The sequence below is a fragment of the Bubalus kerabau genome, chromosome 5, assembly GCF_029407905.1.
Source record: "Bubalus kerabau isolate K-KA32 ecotype Philippines breed swamp buffalo chromosome 5, PCC_UOA_SB_1v2, whole genome shotgun sequence".
NCBI classification, from domain to species: Eukaryota; Metazoa; Chordata; class Mammalia; order Artiodactyla; family Bovidae; genus Bubalus; species Bubalus kerabau.
In genome coordinates this window covers 127630579-127648025 of record NC_073628.1, presented here as the reverse complement: position 1 = coordinate 127648025, position 17447 = coordinate 127630579, and the positions used below count along the sequence as shown (strand labels likewise).

General features: G+C 48.4%; 1 protein-coding gene across 8 annotated transcripts in view; it reads right to left on the bottom strand.

Moving 5' to 3' along the window:
- Nucleotides 1–17447, bottom strand: part of KCNH1 (potassium voltage-gated channel subfamily H member 1) — a 430930-nt gene that overhangs the window by 18569 nt on the left and 394914 nt on the right. Inside the window, exons 11-12 of one of the 8 annotated variants that reach the window (XM_055583056.1) lie at nt 11773–11867; nt 10761–11618 (exon numbers count right to left, since the gene is read on the bottom strand). The exons of 4 other annotated variants lie outside the window; for them this stretch is intronic. In XM_055583056.1, coding sequence (XP_055439031.1) covers nt 11793–11867 — 75 coding nt within the window. In that variant the 3' untranslated portion in view covers nt 10761–11618; nt 11773–11792. Of the gene's footprint in view, nt 1–7067; nt 7605–10760; nt 11619–11772; nt 11868–17447 lie in introns of those variants that run through there. 3 more of the 8 variants (XM_055583055.1, XM_055583060.1, XM_055583059.1) reach the window with 3 other exon arrangements.

Below are 17447 nucleotides of genomic sequence, written 5' to 3'. Positions count from 1 at the left end.
AAATGCAGGAGATGTAAGAGACGTGGGTTTGATTCCTGGGTCAGGAAGATTCCCTGGAGGAGGGCATGGCAACCCACTGCAGTATTCTTGCCCAGAGAATCCCATGGATAGAGGAGCTTGGCAGGTTATGGTCCATAGAGCTGCAAAGAGTTGAACATGACTGAATTAATTGAATAGTTAATTATTTTTGACAAAGTTTCCTAGAAAGGACAGTCTTCATCAAATGATGCTCAGAGAAGTGGATATCCATATGCAAAACAATGACGTCAAACCCCTTCCTTATACTGCATACAAAAATTAACTCATAGAGGATCACAGATCTAAATGTAAGAGGTAAAGCCATAAGATTGTTTGAATTTTATGTTAGGAGAAAACATATGGAAAAATGTCCACAATACTGATTTGGCAATGATTTTTTAGCCATGAAACTAAAAGCATATGGAATAGAAGAAAAAATAGGTAAATTTGACTTCATAAAAATTAAATGTTTGTGCCTCAAAGGATACAATTGAGAGAATGAAAAGAGAATTCACAGAGTGGGAGAAAATACTCCTAAGTCACATATCTGATAAGGATTTAATATCCAGAATATATAAAGAATCCCTGTCACTCAACAAGAAAATGCATGCCATCCAATTAAAAAAGATGCAAATGACTTAGATAGTTCTCAAAACATACAAATGGCCATGAGCATATGAAAAGGTATTTAATAACATATGTCGTGGGCAAAGCAAATGAAAAAATCATGAGATATCACTTCGTATCCTTGAGGATGTGTTGTGCTGTATTTAGTTGCTCAGTTGTGTCTGACTCTTTGTGACCCCATGAGCTGTAACCTACCAGGCTCCTCTGTTCATGGAATTCTCCAGGCATGAATACTGGAGTGGGTTGCCATGCTCTCCTCCAGGGGATCTTCTCAACCCAGTGATCGAACCCAAGTCTCCCGCATTGCAGGTGGATTCTTTACTGTCTGAGCTACCAGGGAGGCTCAAGAATACTGGAGTGGGTTGCCATCCCTTCTCCAGGGAATCTTCCCGACCCAAGAATTGACCCAGGTTCTCCTACATTGCAGGTGGATTCTTTACCAGCTGAGCTACGAGGGAAGCCCCTCCTTTAGGATTGATATTAACTTAAAAAACAGAAAATAACTCATTCTGACAAGGATGTGGAGAGATTCAAACTCTCATACGTTGCTGCATCCTCTATGGAAAACCATTCATCAGTTCCTCAAAAAGCAAACACAGAATTACTATGTAACCCAGCAGTTCCACTCCCAGATATTAATATAAATGAGAGGGACTGAAAGCAAGCACCTGCACAGGTTCACCAGTACTCAAATGCAGTATTATTCACTGCAGCCAAAAGGAGGAAATGACCCAAATGTCAATCAACAAGTTGATGGATAAACAAAACGTGATATATGCATAAAATGGAATGCTATTTAATCATTAAAAAGAATGAAGTTCTGATCCTTCTAAAACATGGCTGAACCACGAAGACACTATGCTAAGTGAGATTAGCTGGACACACACAAAAAAGATAGCATATAATTCCACTTACATGAAGTACCTATCATAAATAAGTTTATAGAGATAAGATATCATATAATTCCACTTACATGAAGTACCTGTCATAAATAAGTTTATAGAGATATGATATCATATAATTCCACTTACATGAAGTACCTGTCATAAAATTTATAGAGACAAAAAGTAGATTAGAGGCTACCAGGGCTGTGGGGAATGGGAGTTATTGCTTAATGGTTACTGACTTTCTGTTTGGAATAATGAAAAATGGTGGAAATAGATAATAGTAATTGTTGCATGTCCATGTAATTAATGGCACTGAATTATGTACTTAAAAAATGAAAGATGCTCAGCAAAGGAAACAATAAACAGAATGAAAAGACAGCCCACAGATGGGGAGATAATATTTGCAAGTGATGTGACCAAGGGATTAGTCTCCAAAATCTACAAACAGCTCATAAAGCACAACGTCATCAAAACAAACAACCTAATCAAAAAATGGGCAGAAGACCTAAATAGACATTTCTCCACAGGAGGACATACAGATGGCCAAGAAGCACATGAAAAGATGATTAACATCGCTAATTAATCAAAAGTACCCTGGGATATCACCTCACTTTAGTCCAAATGGCTACTGTCAAAAAAATCCACAAACAATAAATGCTGGAGAAGGTGTGGAGAGACGGGAACCCTTCTACACCATTGGTAGGAATGTACGTTGGTACAGCCACTATGGAGAACAATATGGAAGTTCCTTACAAAACTAAAAATAGAGCTACCACATGACCCTGCAGTCTCACTCCTGAGCAATGTCTGGAGAAAAACGTGGTCTGAAAGGATACAGGTACCCCAGTGTTCACTGCCACACTGTTCACAGTAGCCAACGCATGGAAGCAACATAAATGTCCATCCACAGAGGAATGGATAAAGAAGACACGGTACATGCATACAATGGGGTATTACTCAGTCATCAAAAAGAATGAAATCATGCCATTTGCAGCAACATGGATGGACCTAGAGATTGTCATACTGAGTGAAGTCAGTCAGAAAAGCAGAAACATGACATCCCTTCTATGCAAAATCTAAAGAAACATGATACAAATTAACTTGTTTTACAAAACAGAGACAGACTCACAGAATGAGAGAGAAGGAACTCATGGTTGCTGGAGCGAAGGATGGGGTGAGGGACAGTTAGGGAGTTTGGGATGGACAGGTACACTCTGCTGTATTTAAAATGGATAACCAACAAGGACCTACTGTGGAGCACAGGGAACTCTGCTCAGTGTTATGTGCTAGTCTGGGTGGGAGGGGAGTTTGGGGGAGAATGGACACATGCATATTTATGACTGAGTCCCTTTGCTGTCTACCTGAACCTATCACATGGTTAATCGGCTGTACTCCAAAATAAAAAGTTTTTTAAAAAATGAAAGAAAAAATGTCATGCATTCCACCCCCACCTTGAATTCCACCTCTCTGAGAACCAGTGCCCTAGCCCAGGAATACAGACACACACTGGGAAACAGCGAGACTGCTCTGGGCACATATTTTTCATCCTTGTTGAGAGGCCATGCGCGTGTACACACTTACACACATATCCTCAGGAGACGGGCTACCCCTGCTCAGTGCCTGTATCCCAGCTGCACACACACAGCCCCTCACCCTCCCTGGCTACGCCAGTCCTCTGACCCTCTGAGCTTCCCACCTGGGCACCAGGCATCACTGTCTCCACATCCCAGTCCTGAGTTCCATCCTGGGCAGAGGCCTGGGGAGCTGGACCTGAAGACACAGATAGCTGTGCTGGTGATTTCTGTCTGTACTGCCTGAGCCCTGGGCCTGCAGGGCGTGTGCAGGTGGGAAAGAGAGCCACGCCCTGTCCCCCAGGTAGGAACTCTCAGCTGGGGGGTCTGCGGCTGTAGGTGCCCTAGCATGCATTCCATCCTACGGATGGAACTGGGCCTGGGTCATCTAGCCCCTTCTTCTGATGTCAGGCCCCACTGAATCAGCCCTGGAGCCAGGCCACCCAGCCTCGACCCCAGACCTCGGCAGCAGAGCAGCCCGGGCCTTCCACGCTCAGGACTTCCTTTCCTTCTCCTGAATTCCTCGTGCTGCTTTTAAACCTCATGTTCTGCCTTACAGAGAGATGACACCCCCTCTCCCCCGCCCTCCCCCCCACCCCCGTCCCCAAACCTCATTCCACAAGGAAATAGCTGAGCAGCCATTCAAAAAAGCCTTCGCTGAGTATGTGAGATGGCCAGCCCCACCTTTAAAGAAAGCAGAGAGAGCCTTCCTCTTGGGAGCTGATGGTCCAGGGGCTTTACTGGCCTGAGCGGATCTGAGCTGCATTTTACAGGGAGAATGAGAAAGGGTGGGAGGGGGGCTGGGGGCTTCTCCCCGTGGTCCTGGAGACAGATGAGACCCTATGTGTCTACCCTACTCCCACGATCCAGAGCAGCCCACCTGACTCCCCAGCTGAGCACCCCCAGGCCAAGCTCCACCCCAGAGCTCTGGTGACAAGCCCTGGGGTGTCTCCTCCTCAGACGTCCCAGCACCGGCGTGTAGCATCCTTCCTTGGAGGTCTGGCACCAGCTGCATGAAGCACCCCCTCCAGAAACTGGGCCCTCCTCTGGCCTCCCGGGATTTGACAGTGCCACATTTTCCTGCCCCCATCTCTGGGAAGGGAAGCTGCTGCTTCTGGTTGTTAATCTTTGAGCATCTTCGACATTTCGTTTTTGCTCTTTCACCAATTTCCTCATTCAAATCCTCAAAAAAATGAGCGCAGTTTCAATAACAAAAAACCTAAACCTATGCCGCTTTCAAGAGATGTATTTTGAATATAATGATGCTACATAAAGATGAAAAGGATAGAGATATACTGTGTAAACAAAGTTGATGTGGTAATACTAACATCGTACAAAAAGATGTTAAAGCAAGCAGTATTGAATCCATGGACAGAGGAGCCTGGCAGGCTACAGTCCATGGGGTCTCATGACTTAGCAACTAAACCACCACCATTATCAAAGATAAATATTATACCCTTAGCGAAAAAGAAAAGAAAAAAACAGTGTCATTTTAATTTGTTTTCCTGATTGAACCATTACTGATGGGGGGACGGGGCGGGGGGAAGCCCTGAAGGGAGAAAGCTCGAGTTGAAACCTCACCACATAGGAGACAGAGGAACTTGAACCCCTACCTAGTGACCCACAGCCTCTGTTTTGTTCACCCCAGGCTGCCAGTGGCGGCCGGGGCAGGGACCCTGGGTAATGTCACATTTGTCAGCGTCCTTGGCACTTTCATTTCTCTCTCTGGAGCCTGTGAGGGCAACAGTCAAGGCCTTGACTTTCCTGGTTCTCTTGGCTACAACACAGGGTCCCCTCCCTCCCTCGGCACTCAGTCTACCCTCGTCGTCGATAGAATCTGCTCTTTCTAGTTTCCGGCGAACAGTGTGCAGCAAGGCCTGTGCGGGGAAGGCAGAGGCAGATTTTTACCCAAATCTGTCATTGGAGGAACCATCCCTTGGCCAGCTGTGTCCCTGAGTGAAGATGTGTGATTCACAGCCTTCTACTGAGCCAAGCCCAGTGCTAAGCCTTTACATGCCTTAACTTTCACCCACAAGCCATGAAGCTGGAACTATTATCGGCCCTCTTTCAAAGGTGAGGGGCTTGGGCTCAGAGAGGGTAAGTCCTCTGCTGACACTTTACCCAGTTAGTCTGCAAACCCAGGACCAGAGCCCAAACTCAGTCACTGAAGCTGGGAACCCTGCAGATTCCAGAGTGAAGGCGCCTTGGGGAGGGCAGAGGTTCGAGCTCCTCTGCTCTGTAACACAGGCTGGGATGGTCTCCAGAGGGCTGAGCACCTGGGGGGGCTAGCAGGACTTTCCTGGTAGACTGGACACGAGAAACATGGCAGGATACCTACTTGCACCAGGCTTTGAGCATGTACTGGGCTAAGCACCTAACCCTAACCTCTGAGGATTAATGAGGTCATGATAAAGGAGGACCAACGTCAATTACCCAGACCCAGAACTGCCTGCTGCACTAGGGCCCAGCTCCAGCCCTGGGGCCTGAGAAGTCAGTTCAGCCCTCAGGAGAGTCCCTCTGCCTCTCCATAAGGCCCGTTAGCCTAATGCAGACATAGCATGTGTTTATTTCAATCCCAGAGGACTCCTCATTCCTAGGGAGCAAAGGCAATCATTTGTCTCCTAAACTGCACATTCGCACAAAAGTACAGAATGCACGCTGGGGCTGCAGTCACTCACTGCCATAGGGCAGGGGTTGCCCTCCTTCCAGCCCACGGATCTGTGCAGAGCTCAGGGACCAGCTTCTCACCAAAGAGGCCTGGCCACACAATCTGCTAAATGCCATCTTTTTCAAGGACCTTCATCTTGCTCCCATCTGACACACCCCCACGCCAGGCAAGGCTGTTCCCAGTAGAGTAATGCCCATCAAGGCATCTGGGGAAGTGACGTTTTAATTTTCAGGAAGCAGTTAATTAGGGGGCTTGTGGGGCATGTCAAGTGGTGACATCATTTCCATATCCTTTCTTCTGCATTTTCTTTCATACGGTATCATTACAAGCCCATGGTGCATGGATACTTTGCAGACTATTTCTCTCCTCTTGATATCCAGATGGCAGGAGCTGGTCCTGAGTCCCACGCAGGGTAGGAAGGCTGCTTTGTTGGGCTACAGAATCCGGCCTTCAGTTTCTTCAGTTTCGCAACACTGTTCTGATGAAACTTTCACTGCAGGGACAACTTTTGGCGCTTGAGCCGACCCAGAAGCTGACTGGACAATTTGTCATTCCCTTCTCACGTCTATATCAGGCTTGAAACAAGGATGCCTGTGGTATTCTTGGCTTTCCTTGGGGAAGGTAATTGGGGGTGGAGCGTAAGTGCCGCAAACTGGCCCCACTTTGCTGTGACCACCCAGGGCTGGAGCCTCCCACAACTTAGCCTATGGGAAATCTCCTGAGAGCAAGAAAGGGGCCACGGGGCCCGGAGGAGGCCGGGGAAGTGAGCCTAGAGGATACCTGCTCCCTCTTAGGAGGAACCGGGCACCCAAGATGGATAGAGGCCCGAAGAGACGGACAAATGGACCAGAACAGCGTAAGAGAGGGAGAGAAGAAGAGAAAGACGAGGAGCCTTTGCCGAAGAACCTCGCAGCGAGGACCAAAGAAGAAACAGCTGGAGAAAAGGCAGAGAAGAGAAGGCACCGAGGCATCAAGATGGCAGAGAAATGAGCCTTCATGTAGCCAGTCCACGGAGGTGGAGAGGCAGGAGCTGCACCCCGAGAGGGCACCCAGAATCATTTGATAATGACAGCGGCCAGCAGCCACTGCACCCTCCCTGTGTATCAGCTGTGGGTCTAACACTTTGCACACATGATTTCAATGAATCCGAGTAACCCTACTGTCCGGGGAAGCGCACTGACCTAAACCTCCCCCCTCCCACCCCCCACAGTAGCCATTTGCATGAGTTATTATAGGGCAGGAGGTCCTGGCAGGGAAGACGGAACTAATAAGCCACCACCAACCAGAAGAGTTCAGGAAAGGTCAAAAGGAGACTCCATATGTCCCTCCGCCTCCCAGAATCCTCTGCGCTGGCGTCCATCTTGGCTGAGCATTGCATGCGCCACCAGGAAGCACCCTGAGTCAGAAGGCTTGGCCAGAGACAACCCGGAAACTAATCCCATCACCATAAAACTTGGGACTGCAAGCCATGTGGCAGAGCAGTTCTCCTGGGTTCCCTTACCTCTCTGTTCTCCACTTTGACGCCCCTTCCCAGTAAAGGCTCTTGGTTTGTCCACACACGTGTCTCCTCAGACAACTCATTTCTGAGTGTTAGACAAGTGTCCACTCTCATGTCCTGGATGGGTCTCTCTTCCTACAAGAGACTGAGGTAGCTGCTCTTATCATCCCATTATTCAGATGAGGAAGCTGAGGCTGAGAAAGGGTACACAGTGAGTGAGGGGCAAGCTCAGGCTTGTCTGACCCCTGAGGCTGTGGGCTGTAGCATCTGCCAATCTTCCAGCTTGAGCCCCCTCCACGAGGCACAGTCAGCTGCTCTGTCCTCCTTGATTCTCACTGGGAGAAGAAAACACCTTTATTTGAAAATGCGACTCACTTTCCTTCTTATCAGTCTTACCCATAGCCTGCTGTGTAACAAATCAATGTAGGTAAGCTTAAGTCTTGTCAACAAAAAAATACTGATTGCCATATCAGCAAACAGAGGGTGGTGCAGTCGTCAACCATTACAGCCGCCCCCACGGTGAGCCCTGACGGAGCTCAGGATGAGAAGGCACGGGACGCTGGCCCAGAGAGCTGAGGTGCAGATCAAAGGGGTGATTTCGCTGAGCCTAGACTCTTGCATCTTCCCATACATGTACATAGAAAAGAGCTAAATCTATTCATTTAAGATGTCTGATTTTCTTTAATTAACAGTAAGAGATCAAATTGCCAACATCCGCTGGATCACGGAAAAAGCAAGAGAGTTCCAGAAAAACATCTATTTCTGCTTTATGGACTATGCCAAAGCCTTTGACTGTGTGGATCACAATGAACTGTGGAAAATTCTGGAAGAGATGGGAATACCAGACCACCTGACTTACCTCTTGAGAAACCTATATAGAGGTCAGGAAGCAACAGTTACAACTACACATGGAACAACAGACTGGTTCCAAATAAGAAAAGGAGTACGTCAAGGCTGTATACTGTCACTCTGCTTATTTAACATAAGTATGCAGAGTACATCATGAGAAACACTGTGCTGGATGAAGCACAAGCTGGAATCAAGATTGCTGGGAGGAATGTCAATAACCTCAGATACACAGATGACACTCCTTTATGGCAGAAAGTGAAGAGGAACTAAAAAGCCTCTTGATGAAAGCGAGAGAGGAGAGTGAAAAAGTTGGCTTAAAGCTCAACATTCAGAAAACGAAGATCATGTCATCTGGTCCCGTCATTTCATGGGAAATAGATGGGGAAACAGTGGAAACACTGTCAGACTTTATTTTGGGGGGCTCCAAAATCACTGCAGATGGTGACTGCAGCCATGAAATTAAAAGACGCTTACTCCTTGGAAGGAAAGTTATGACCAACCTAGATAGCATATTCACAAGCAGAGACATTACTTTGCCAACAAAAGTCCGTCTAGTCAAGGCTTTGGTTTTTCCCGTGGTCATGTATGGATGTGGGAGTTGGACTGTGAAGAAGGCTGAGTGCCGAAGAATTGATGCTTTTGAACTGTGGTGTTGGAGAAGACTCTTGAGAGTCCCTTGGACTGCAAGGAGATCCAACCAGTCCATTCTGAAGGAAATCAGCCCTGGGATTTCTTTGGAAGGAATGACGCTAAAGCTGAAACTCCAGTACTTTGGCCACCTCACGTGAAGAGTTGACTCATTGGAAAAGACTCTGATACTGGGAGGGATTGGGGGCAGGAGGAGAAGGGGATGACAGAGGATGAGATGGCTGGATGGCATCACTGACTCGATGTACGTGAGTTTAAGTGAACTCTGGGAGTTGGTGATGGACAGGGAGGCCTGGCGTGCTGCGATTCATGGGGTTGCAAAGAGTCGGACACGACTGAGCAACTGAACTGAACTGAATCTTTTGATATTGAGTCTTTGTTGCAAAAACTCTATTATCCTGACTCCTCCTCTGCCTGTTTGGAGCAGTCCCTTAGAGATATCTGAGCTGCATTCCAGGTTTAAGTCCTCAGTTTTGTCTGCAGGATAAAACACTACTGTCAACTTTTTGGTTGTGCATTTTTGTTTTTGTTTTTGTTTTTGTTTTTCAATCAAGATCTCCAGGCCAGAGCTCTACCTGTGCTCTCTGGACCCTCTTCTCCCCAAAGCAGGTCTCGCTGCCATTTTTATACTCAGTATAAAGAGCACAACATGCTTCTTGGGGTGGGCATGTGTATTAAAGGAGATCTAAAGGGGCTTCCCCAGTGGCTCAGTGGTGAAGAACTCGCCTGCAAGGCAGGAGTTGCAGGAGACACAGGTTCAATCCCTGGGTTGGGACGATCCCCTGGAGGAGGGCATGGCAACCCACTCCAGTATTCTGGCCTGGAGAATCCCATGGACAGAAGAGCCTGGCAGGCTACAGTCCATGGGGTTGCAGAGAGTCAGACACGACTGAAGCAACTTAGCACACACGCAATGTATACACAGCATTCCCATGCCCAGTAAGTGCAGCTCCCACCCCAGGACGCCCTGAATTTGGATGTGTAATAGTCCATTCTTAGGTTAAACCTGTCATCTTGAGCTTGTGCTCCTGGTTTCTCATTTTGCTGTAAACGGTCCCCTCCCCAAAGCAGAAGGGTGCAGGTCAGCAGCTAAGATGAGCCACAGGAACCGGGAGCCAGACAGGGGGCTCACGTTCAGAGATGGAGTTCCAGGGTGGCAGTGCAGAGGGTACCCCCATCAGCAGACAGCCCTGTGAGAGATGGGGCCCACTCCACCATTGCCAAGACTGCCAATCACTGATGCCCCACTGTCAGCTTAAGGAGGCAACGCCTGGGCAGGGAGAGGTCCCCTGGACCAGGGCAGACGCCACAAGGCAATCTCCCTGGGTCAAGGGTCAGGGAAGTTTCTGGTGCCACCTGAGAACACGTCTCAGCGACAGGGGCCCTTCCTGCCTGCTGCTGGGAAGTCCAAGGGAAGGGAGGGGTGAGGAGCAGAACGATAGGAGAAGTCTTGACTTCCTGGCCATTTCAATGTTTAGATTATCATCCTCCTTTCTAATAACAACGGCTAAACCTCAAAGATTAGAGTCCTCAGACCCCGACACAGCCTTTCCGCCAGACTCACTCCCATCCCTCCTCTTTTGTTTCCCAGTGGCCGGGGCTCCTCTGATAACAAAGGCAGAGGAGGGGGAGAATGATGCTGGAGTTGGAGGGACCTGGCCCTGTCCTTCAGCCTCAGGCCAGGGACCTTCTAAACAAAACCATTCAGGGCAGGCGGCCACGATGCCTGGCATCATTAACAACAGGACAAGTGACATTTATTCCCTGTTTATGGTCGACAGAAAGCTGGCACATGCAGCGTCTCCTCGGGGATCACAGTGGCCTTGCAGGGCACGTGGGGCAAGCATTCTGACTCTGTATAGATGAGGACACAGGCTGAGAGGCACAAGGCCCCTGCCTCTTCCAATCCTAAACGTGACTCTTGTTCTTGAAGGGCCATAGAGTCAAGTCTGTATTTAATCACCCAATGACCAATTATATATACACACACACAGTTTTGTCTGCTTTTATTTAAATCCAGTTCCACTTGCTCATCGCTTCTCAGACCTGGAGAGCAACTGGTCACAGCCCTTTCTTCCTGTGCACATGTTGCAAAGTCGAGGACAGTAAATGATTCATTCAGAAGCCTCCTCCTTACCAGGCTGCAAACTCAAGTTCTCTTTCAGTTCTCTTTCCCTCCCCAGTGAGCAGAGGTCTGTGGGGGATAGGAAGTAGGTCGGGAAGGCCTTCATCTGGGTTCTCCAAGGTGGGAGTGAGGAGAGTTGGGGAGGACGGATGGGGAGGTGGGGCAGCGCGTGATCTGGAGATGGGAATTTATCTCATCCACGTTGATAATTTTGGAGAGAGCCACAGACCTCACAATCCCTCCCCTCTGCCTCCCTGCCAGGTGGAGGGTGCCTGTCGAAAAGGCCCTGGAATAAGTGAGGCCTGCCAGCCTCCATGGAAGGAAGCCGACAGCTCAGGCCCTTGGTGAAAACACCCTTCCTTCGAAGTCCTCTGATGTGAACTCTCCTGCAGCTGGCACACTCTTGCCCAGACAGAGCTGGCAGAGAATTACAGGCCTCTCAAGTTTCTCTTCCCCTGGGGTTTAACCTTCATCCCAATGAATGCATGGAGGTCACTGAGCAGATAGAGAAAATGAACTTCTGGGGCCGTGTGGGTTTTGGCTCACCAAGCAGCATCCGTTAGAGCGACAGTGACAGTCCCGGGGCTGGCCTATGGAAGCTGGAAGGCCGAGCTCTAGTCCCACTTAAGTCACACGTGCTCCTGGGGACCCTGGCCCAGACAGAGTCCATTTGTCTGCAATTTCCATAACAACAGCAACAAAGCTAAAATCCTCTGACCTGATGGCTCTGAAGGTTTAAGAGAGGGAGAGGGATTAGAAGACAGAACCCAGGACTCTCAACTCCAAGACCTCATTGTCTCTCCTCTCCCTAGTGGTCCTCCCCTGGGGACCCCCTGGCCCTATAGTTCTGAGTCAGGACCCTCCTCCCAGCCCACACTCACCCCCTTAAGATTACCTCTCCTCACATCCTTCCTCCCAGGCTACATTGCATCTCTCCTCTATGTTGGAGCCTCCTAATTCCAATTCCATGTCCATTCTGAAAGAGATGGGAATACCAGAACACCTGATCTGCCTCTTGAGAAATTTGTATGCAGGTCAGGAAGCAACAGTTAGAACTGGACATGGAACAACAGACTGGTTCCAAATAGGAAAAGGAGTACGTCAAGGCTGTATATTGTCACCCTGTTTATTTAACTTCTATGCAGAGTACATCATGAGAAACGCTGGACTGGAAGAAACACAAGCTGGAATCCAGATTGCCGGGAGAAATATCAATAACCTCAGATATGCAGATGACACCACCCTTATGGCAGAAAGTGAAGAGGAACTCAAAAGCCTCTTGATGAAAGTGAAAGTGAAGAGTGAAAAAGTTGGCTTAAAGCTCAACATTCAGAAAACGAAGATCATGGCATCCGGTCCCACCACTTCATGGGAAATAGATGGGGAAACAGTGGAAACAGTGTCAGACTTTATTTTTCTGGGCTCCAAAGTCACTGCAGATGGTGACTGCAGCCATGAAATTAAAAGATGCTTACTCCTTGGAAGGAAAGTTATGACCAACCTAGATAGCATATTCAAAAGCAGAGACATTACTTTGCCAACTAAGGTCCGTCTAGTCAAGGCTATGGTTTTTCCTGTGGTCATGTATGGATGTGAGACTTGGACTGTGAAGAAGGCTGAGCGCCTTCTTCAGAAGAATTGAGGCTTTTGAACTGTGGTGTTGGAGAAGACTCTTAAGAGTCCCTTGGACTGCAAGGAGATCCAACCAGTCCATCCTAAAGGAGATCAGCCCTGGGATTTCTTTGGAAGGAATGATACTAAAGCTGAAACTCCAGTACTTTGGCCACCTCATGTGAAGAGTTGACTCATTGGAAAAGACTCTGATACTGGGAGGGATTGGGGGCAGGAGGAGAAGGGGACGACAGAGGATGAGATGGCTGGATGGCATCATTGACTCGATGTACATGAGTTTAAGTGAACTCCGGGAGTTGGTGATGGACAGGGAGGCCTGGCGTGCTGCGATTCATGGGGTCGCAAAGAGTCGGACACGACTGAGTGACTGATCTGATGCCATGACAATCCCTAAACAATGCTCCCCCCACAATATTCATAATCAGCAGCAGCATTACTGAATGCTTACTGAAAAGCAGGTGAAGTGCTTGCTTTTATTCTTTGCATATTGTATTTTATTTAATCCTTTCAATAATACTAAGGAGGGTTCTATCACTAGCCCCATTTTACAGATGAAGAAACCGAGACTTGATGAGGTTAAGTGTAACAGAGATTCAAATCCAGAGAACTGGGCCCAGTTCCTGTCTTTTTGTCAATTAATTTTACTCATCACTGTCACTGTTTTCATTCATCCTGAAATCTCCTCTGTTCCAGGAAGCCTTCTGTAGCTAAAGGAAGAGGGGATGCCTCTTCCAGACTCACTCAGCCTTTGCTGCTATCAGCTTCATGAAATTCAGACACCAGTGTTCACAGCCAGGACAGTGTCAGGTGGAAAACATTCCCCAGAGGGCAAGATGTCACCTGTCCTTACTCGAAGTCACTGAGGTATTGAGAGGATATAAACAAAGCAAACAGCCTTTAGTAGTTGCCTGAGCAAAGTGCCATGCAGACAAAGTAAAATCTATCATAAGATAAGCAAATTGTCTGAAAGTCAAATAAAAATGACCTTTGCTTTAGCTTCTACTTGGGATTTGTGAGCCATGGCTGGTGACTCAGAATGTGGGTGGTTGGTGCCTAATGATCTAATTAGAACCACAAACTGTCAGGCCTGGAAAGAACCTCACATATCACTTTGTTCAGGTTCTCTGTGTCACAGATGAGGAAACAGACTCAAATCCAGAGACCTGGGCCCCAGATGAGGTGGAGCAGTTTCCTCCAGGTCCTGTAGCCAGGAAATAGCAGCCTGAACTGGGGACCACTCAGCTCTCCCAAGTCTCAGACCATCCCTGTTATCATGAAGGCAGAAGGCAACAAGAGTGCTTACTAATGACACATGCTTAGCCTAGTGGCTAATTCTCACCACACTACCCAGGTGGTGCGATTGTTTCTATTTCACAGATGAGAAGACTGAGGCTCAAGGACATATCAGCACTAATAGAAGAGTCTGAGCATGGGTTGTGGTGGTGGGGGCAGTTCCCTGATGGGTGCTTCCTGCTCTCCCTCTATTATCTCCCATTTGATGAGTAGTCCTTGGAGGGAAACCTATGACAAACCTAGACAACATATTACAAAGCACAGACATCACTTTGCCAACAAAGGCCCATATAGTCAAAGCTATGGTTTCTCCAGTAGTCATGTACAGATGTGAAAATCAGATCATAAAGAAGGCTGAGTGCCAAAGAATCGATGCTTTCGAACTGTGTTGTTGGAGAAGACACTTGAGAGTCCCTTGGACAGAAAGATCAAACCTGTCAATCCTAAAGGAAATCAGTCCTGAATATTCACTGGAAGGACTGATGATGAAGCTCCAATATTTGGCCACCTGATGTGAAGAGCTGACTCATTGGAAAAGACCCTGATGCCGGGAAAGATTAAAGGCAAAAGGAGAAGGGGGCAGCAGAGGATCCGATGGTTAGATAGCATCACTGACTCAATGGACATGAGTTTGAGAAAACTCCAGGAAATAGCGGAGGACAGGGGCCTGGAGTGCTGCTGTCCATGGGGTCACAAAGAGTTGGACTAGACTTAACTACTGAACAACAACTAAACCCAATGATGTCAGAGCCACAGAGAAGGTTGGGTGTGAGGCAGATAGGATAGTCTCTGCTCTCTGGGAATTCAAGGTCATGGATAACAGCAGTATTGGGGGAGGGGGAAGGGAATACGTGCAGGGACGGGTACCAGAAGACACCGAGGTCCACTTTCCATTATACATGGTTGATGGATCAACATCCCAGAGGAGTCTGGGAGGTACGGGCAAGGCCGGAGGGGGCAAGAGGGGATGCCAGGCAATCAGTGGCCAAGCAGGGCCCCCACCCCAGCTCCAAAGTGAGGTGGCCATCCCTGTGCTCCCCGGACTCAGAAGCAAAAGACTTTAACCTCCACCAGGCATGCAGAGAGTCAACTCATAATGAGGTGGTGGGCATCACCCTGGCTTGTCCCAGACTCTGCTCCCAGAGAGAGCATTCACATCAAGAACTGTTCAAGGAGAGGGACAGCACAAGCAATTCCTGGCGGTAAAACCCAAGCCCAGCTCTGTTCCACTCCCCCTCGCTGTGTTTTACATGGTCAGTGAAGTGGCCGCCCAATCTGAGTTCTTGCAGAGATCTCAGGTGTGAGTGATCATCCAGGAAGCCACCGGCCATGCAGGGGAAAACTGATCATCTTCTCCAGTCAGCTGGGTTCACACCTGGCCCCGGGGGCGGGCTGTGCGATCTAGATGTGGCCTGTCCACACGAGCATCTTCTAATAAACCCTTCCATGCTAACAAAGGTGAAAACTCCTACAGTCTGGCCATTCTTTCCCCTTCGGAACCTATTAAAGGGCAATCAATGCATCTGGTCCTGGAGACAGAATAAATAAAAGGGGCCTTCCCTGAGGTCCCTGCAAATGTCAGATGAATCTGTTCAAGCAGACACGATTTTCAGAGTTGCCGCCGAGGCCTTCCTTTTGGCCTTGTGCCCATCCTGAAGTGTGGTCGGGCTACGGTACAGGTGTGTGATTGGGGCACACGGTGAGAGCGGGCACGATGCACACACTGCACACACATGGACACAGCACGCCTGGGGCAGCATCATGTGTGTGCCCTACAGCCCTTACTCGCCAGGGAAGGAGGACTCCCATGCCAAGCACCCACCATCCGCCCCACTCCAGTTCATGCTGCCTTCAGACTGGACTGTTCTCTCCTTCCCTCAAGCCCATTTCCACTGGTTCAGATCTAACCCCTGCAGCAAAGGCCTGAGGAAAATGCCACTGCCTCCAGGAAGTACACAACTCTTCTCTGAACACAGCCCTATCTCCACTCTGCTCTAATTATAAACAACACTTCCCACCCTGAATTAGCCTTCTGTGTAGATATCCATGTTCCTCTACTAATTCATCAGCCCCTCAGAGCCGAGTTCATGGCTGATTCATCTCAGCATCCGCCACAGGGTTGAGCACAGTCCCGGGCCCCTGGAAGGAACTCAGCAACTGTCTTTTGAATGAATGAACACAACATTCTTACCCAGATGCACACCAAGAACGCGTGAGGGTAGCAGGAAGCATTTCTGGTTACCCTCGCCTATTTCACTCCTTTTCCTGTTCACCCTTGTTAAAAAAACATAATTTTTTTCCAATGAAGCATTGAATTTCACTTCAAATTTGTGCAGTGAGTAGTAGCAGGCTTTAGCCAAAAAAAAAAAAAAAAAAAAGGTTGTTGTCTGGGAGTCAAGTAGACGCTGTCTCTCAAGACTTGAAAAGTCAGCATCTGCTCCCTTGGAAGAACTGAAAGTCCACTATGGTTCTCTGAGGAAAGAGCCAGGACTCTTGAGAGTATGCTATAGTTGTTGTTCAGTAGCTCAGTCGTGTGCGACTCTTTGCAACCCCATACTGCTTGCCTGGAAAATCCCATGGACGGAGGAGCCTGGTGGGCTCCAGTCCATGGGGTCGCTAAGAGTTGGACATGACTGAGCGACTTCACTTTTAGTTTTCACTTCCATGCATTGGAGAAGGAAATGGCAACCCACTCCAGTGTTCTTGCCTGGAGAATCCCAGGGACGGGGGAGCCTGGTGGGCTGCCGTCTATGGGGTCGCACAGAGGCGGACACAACTGAAGCGACGCAGCAGCAGCAGCAGCAGCAGTACTGCCTGCAGCACACCAGGCTTCCCTGTCCTTCACCATCTCTCAGAGATTGCGCAAACTTATGTCCATTTATGTCATCCAATCCTCTCATCCTCTGTCATCCCCTTCTCCTCTTGCCTCAGTCTTTCCCAGCATCAGGGTCTTTTCCAATGAGTTGGCTCTTCTCATCATGTGGACAAGTATTGGAGCTTCAGCATCAGTGCTTCCAATGAATGGTCAAGACTAATTTCCTTTAGGATTGACTGGTTTGATTTCCTTGCAGTGCAAGGGACTCTCCAGAGTCTTCTCCAGAACCATAATTAGAAAGCATCAATTCTTCATCACTCAGCTTTCTTTATGGCCCAACTCTCACACCTGTATATGACTATTAGAAAAACCACAGCTTTGACTATATGGACCTTTGTTGGCAAAGTGATGTCTCTGCTTTTTAATATGTGGTCTAGATTTGTCATAGCTTTCCTTCCAAGGAGCAAGTGTCTTTGGAAAAGACCAAGGGGTATTGACAGCCAAGAGAAGGGATTTCCCAACCAGTAGAGTTCTACAGAGGCGAGCTCTGCATGCACAATGATGGGGAGATAGGTAGGAAGGCACTGGACCTCCTGTGAGCTCCCAAGAGTCTGACACTGAGACCACATTAGCCTGAAGCCGACGAAGGCTGCAGAGCTGCGCCCCTGCCTGCAGTGAGGCACAGTGCAGAGGCCTCCACACCCCGCAGCACCCAGAGCACACATCTCATGTGAGGACCCACAGTTTCCTCCACCTACAGAAGGTGTCACTGTCTAGGAGTCCTGAGACTCTAAAGTAAGAGACATCTTTTCTGTT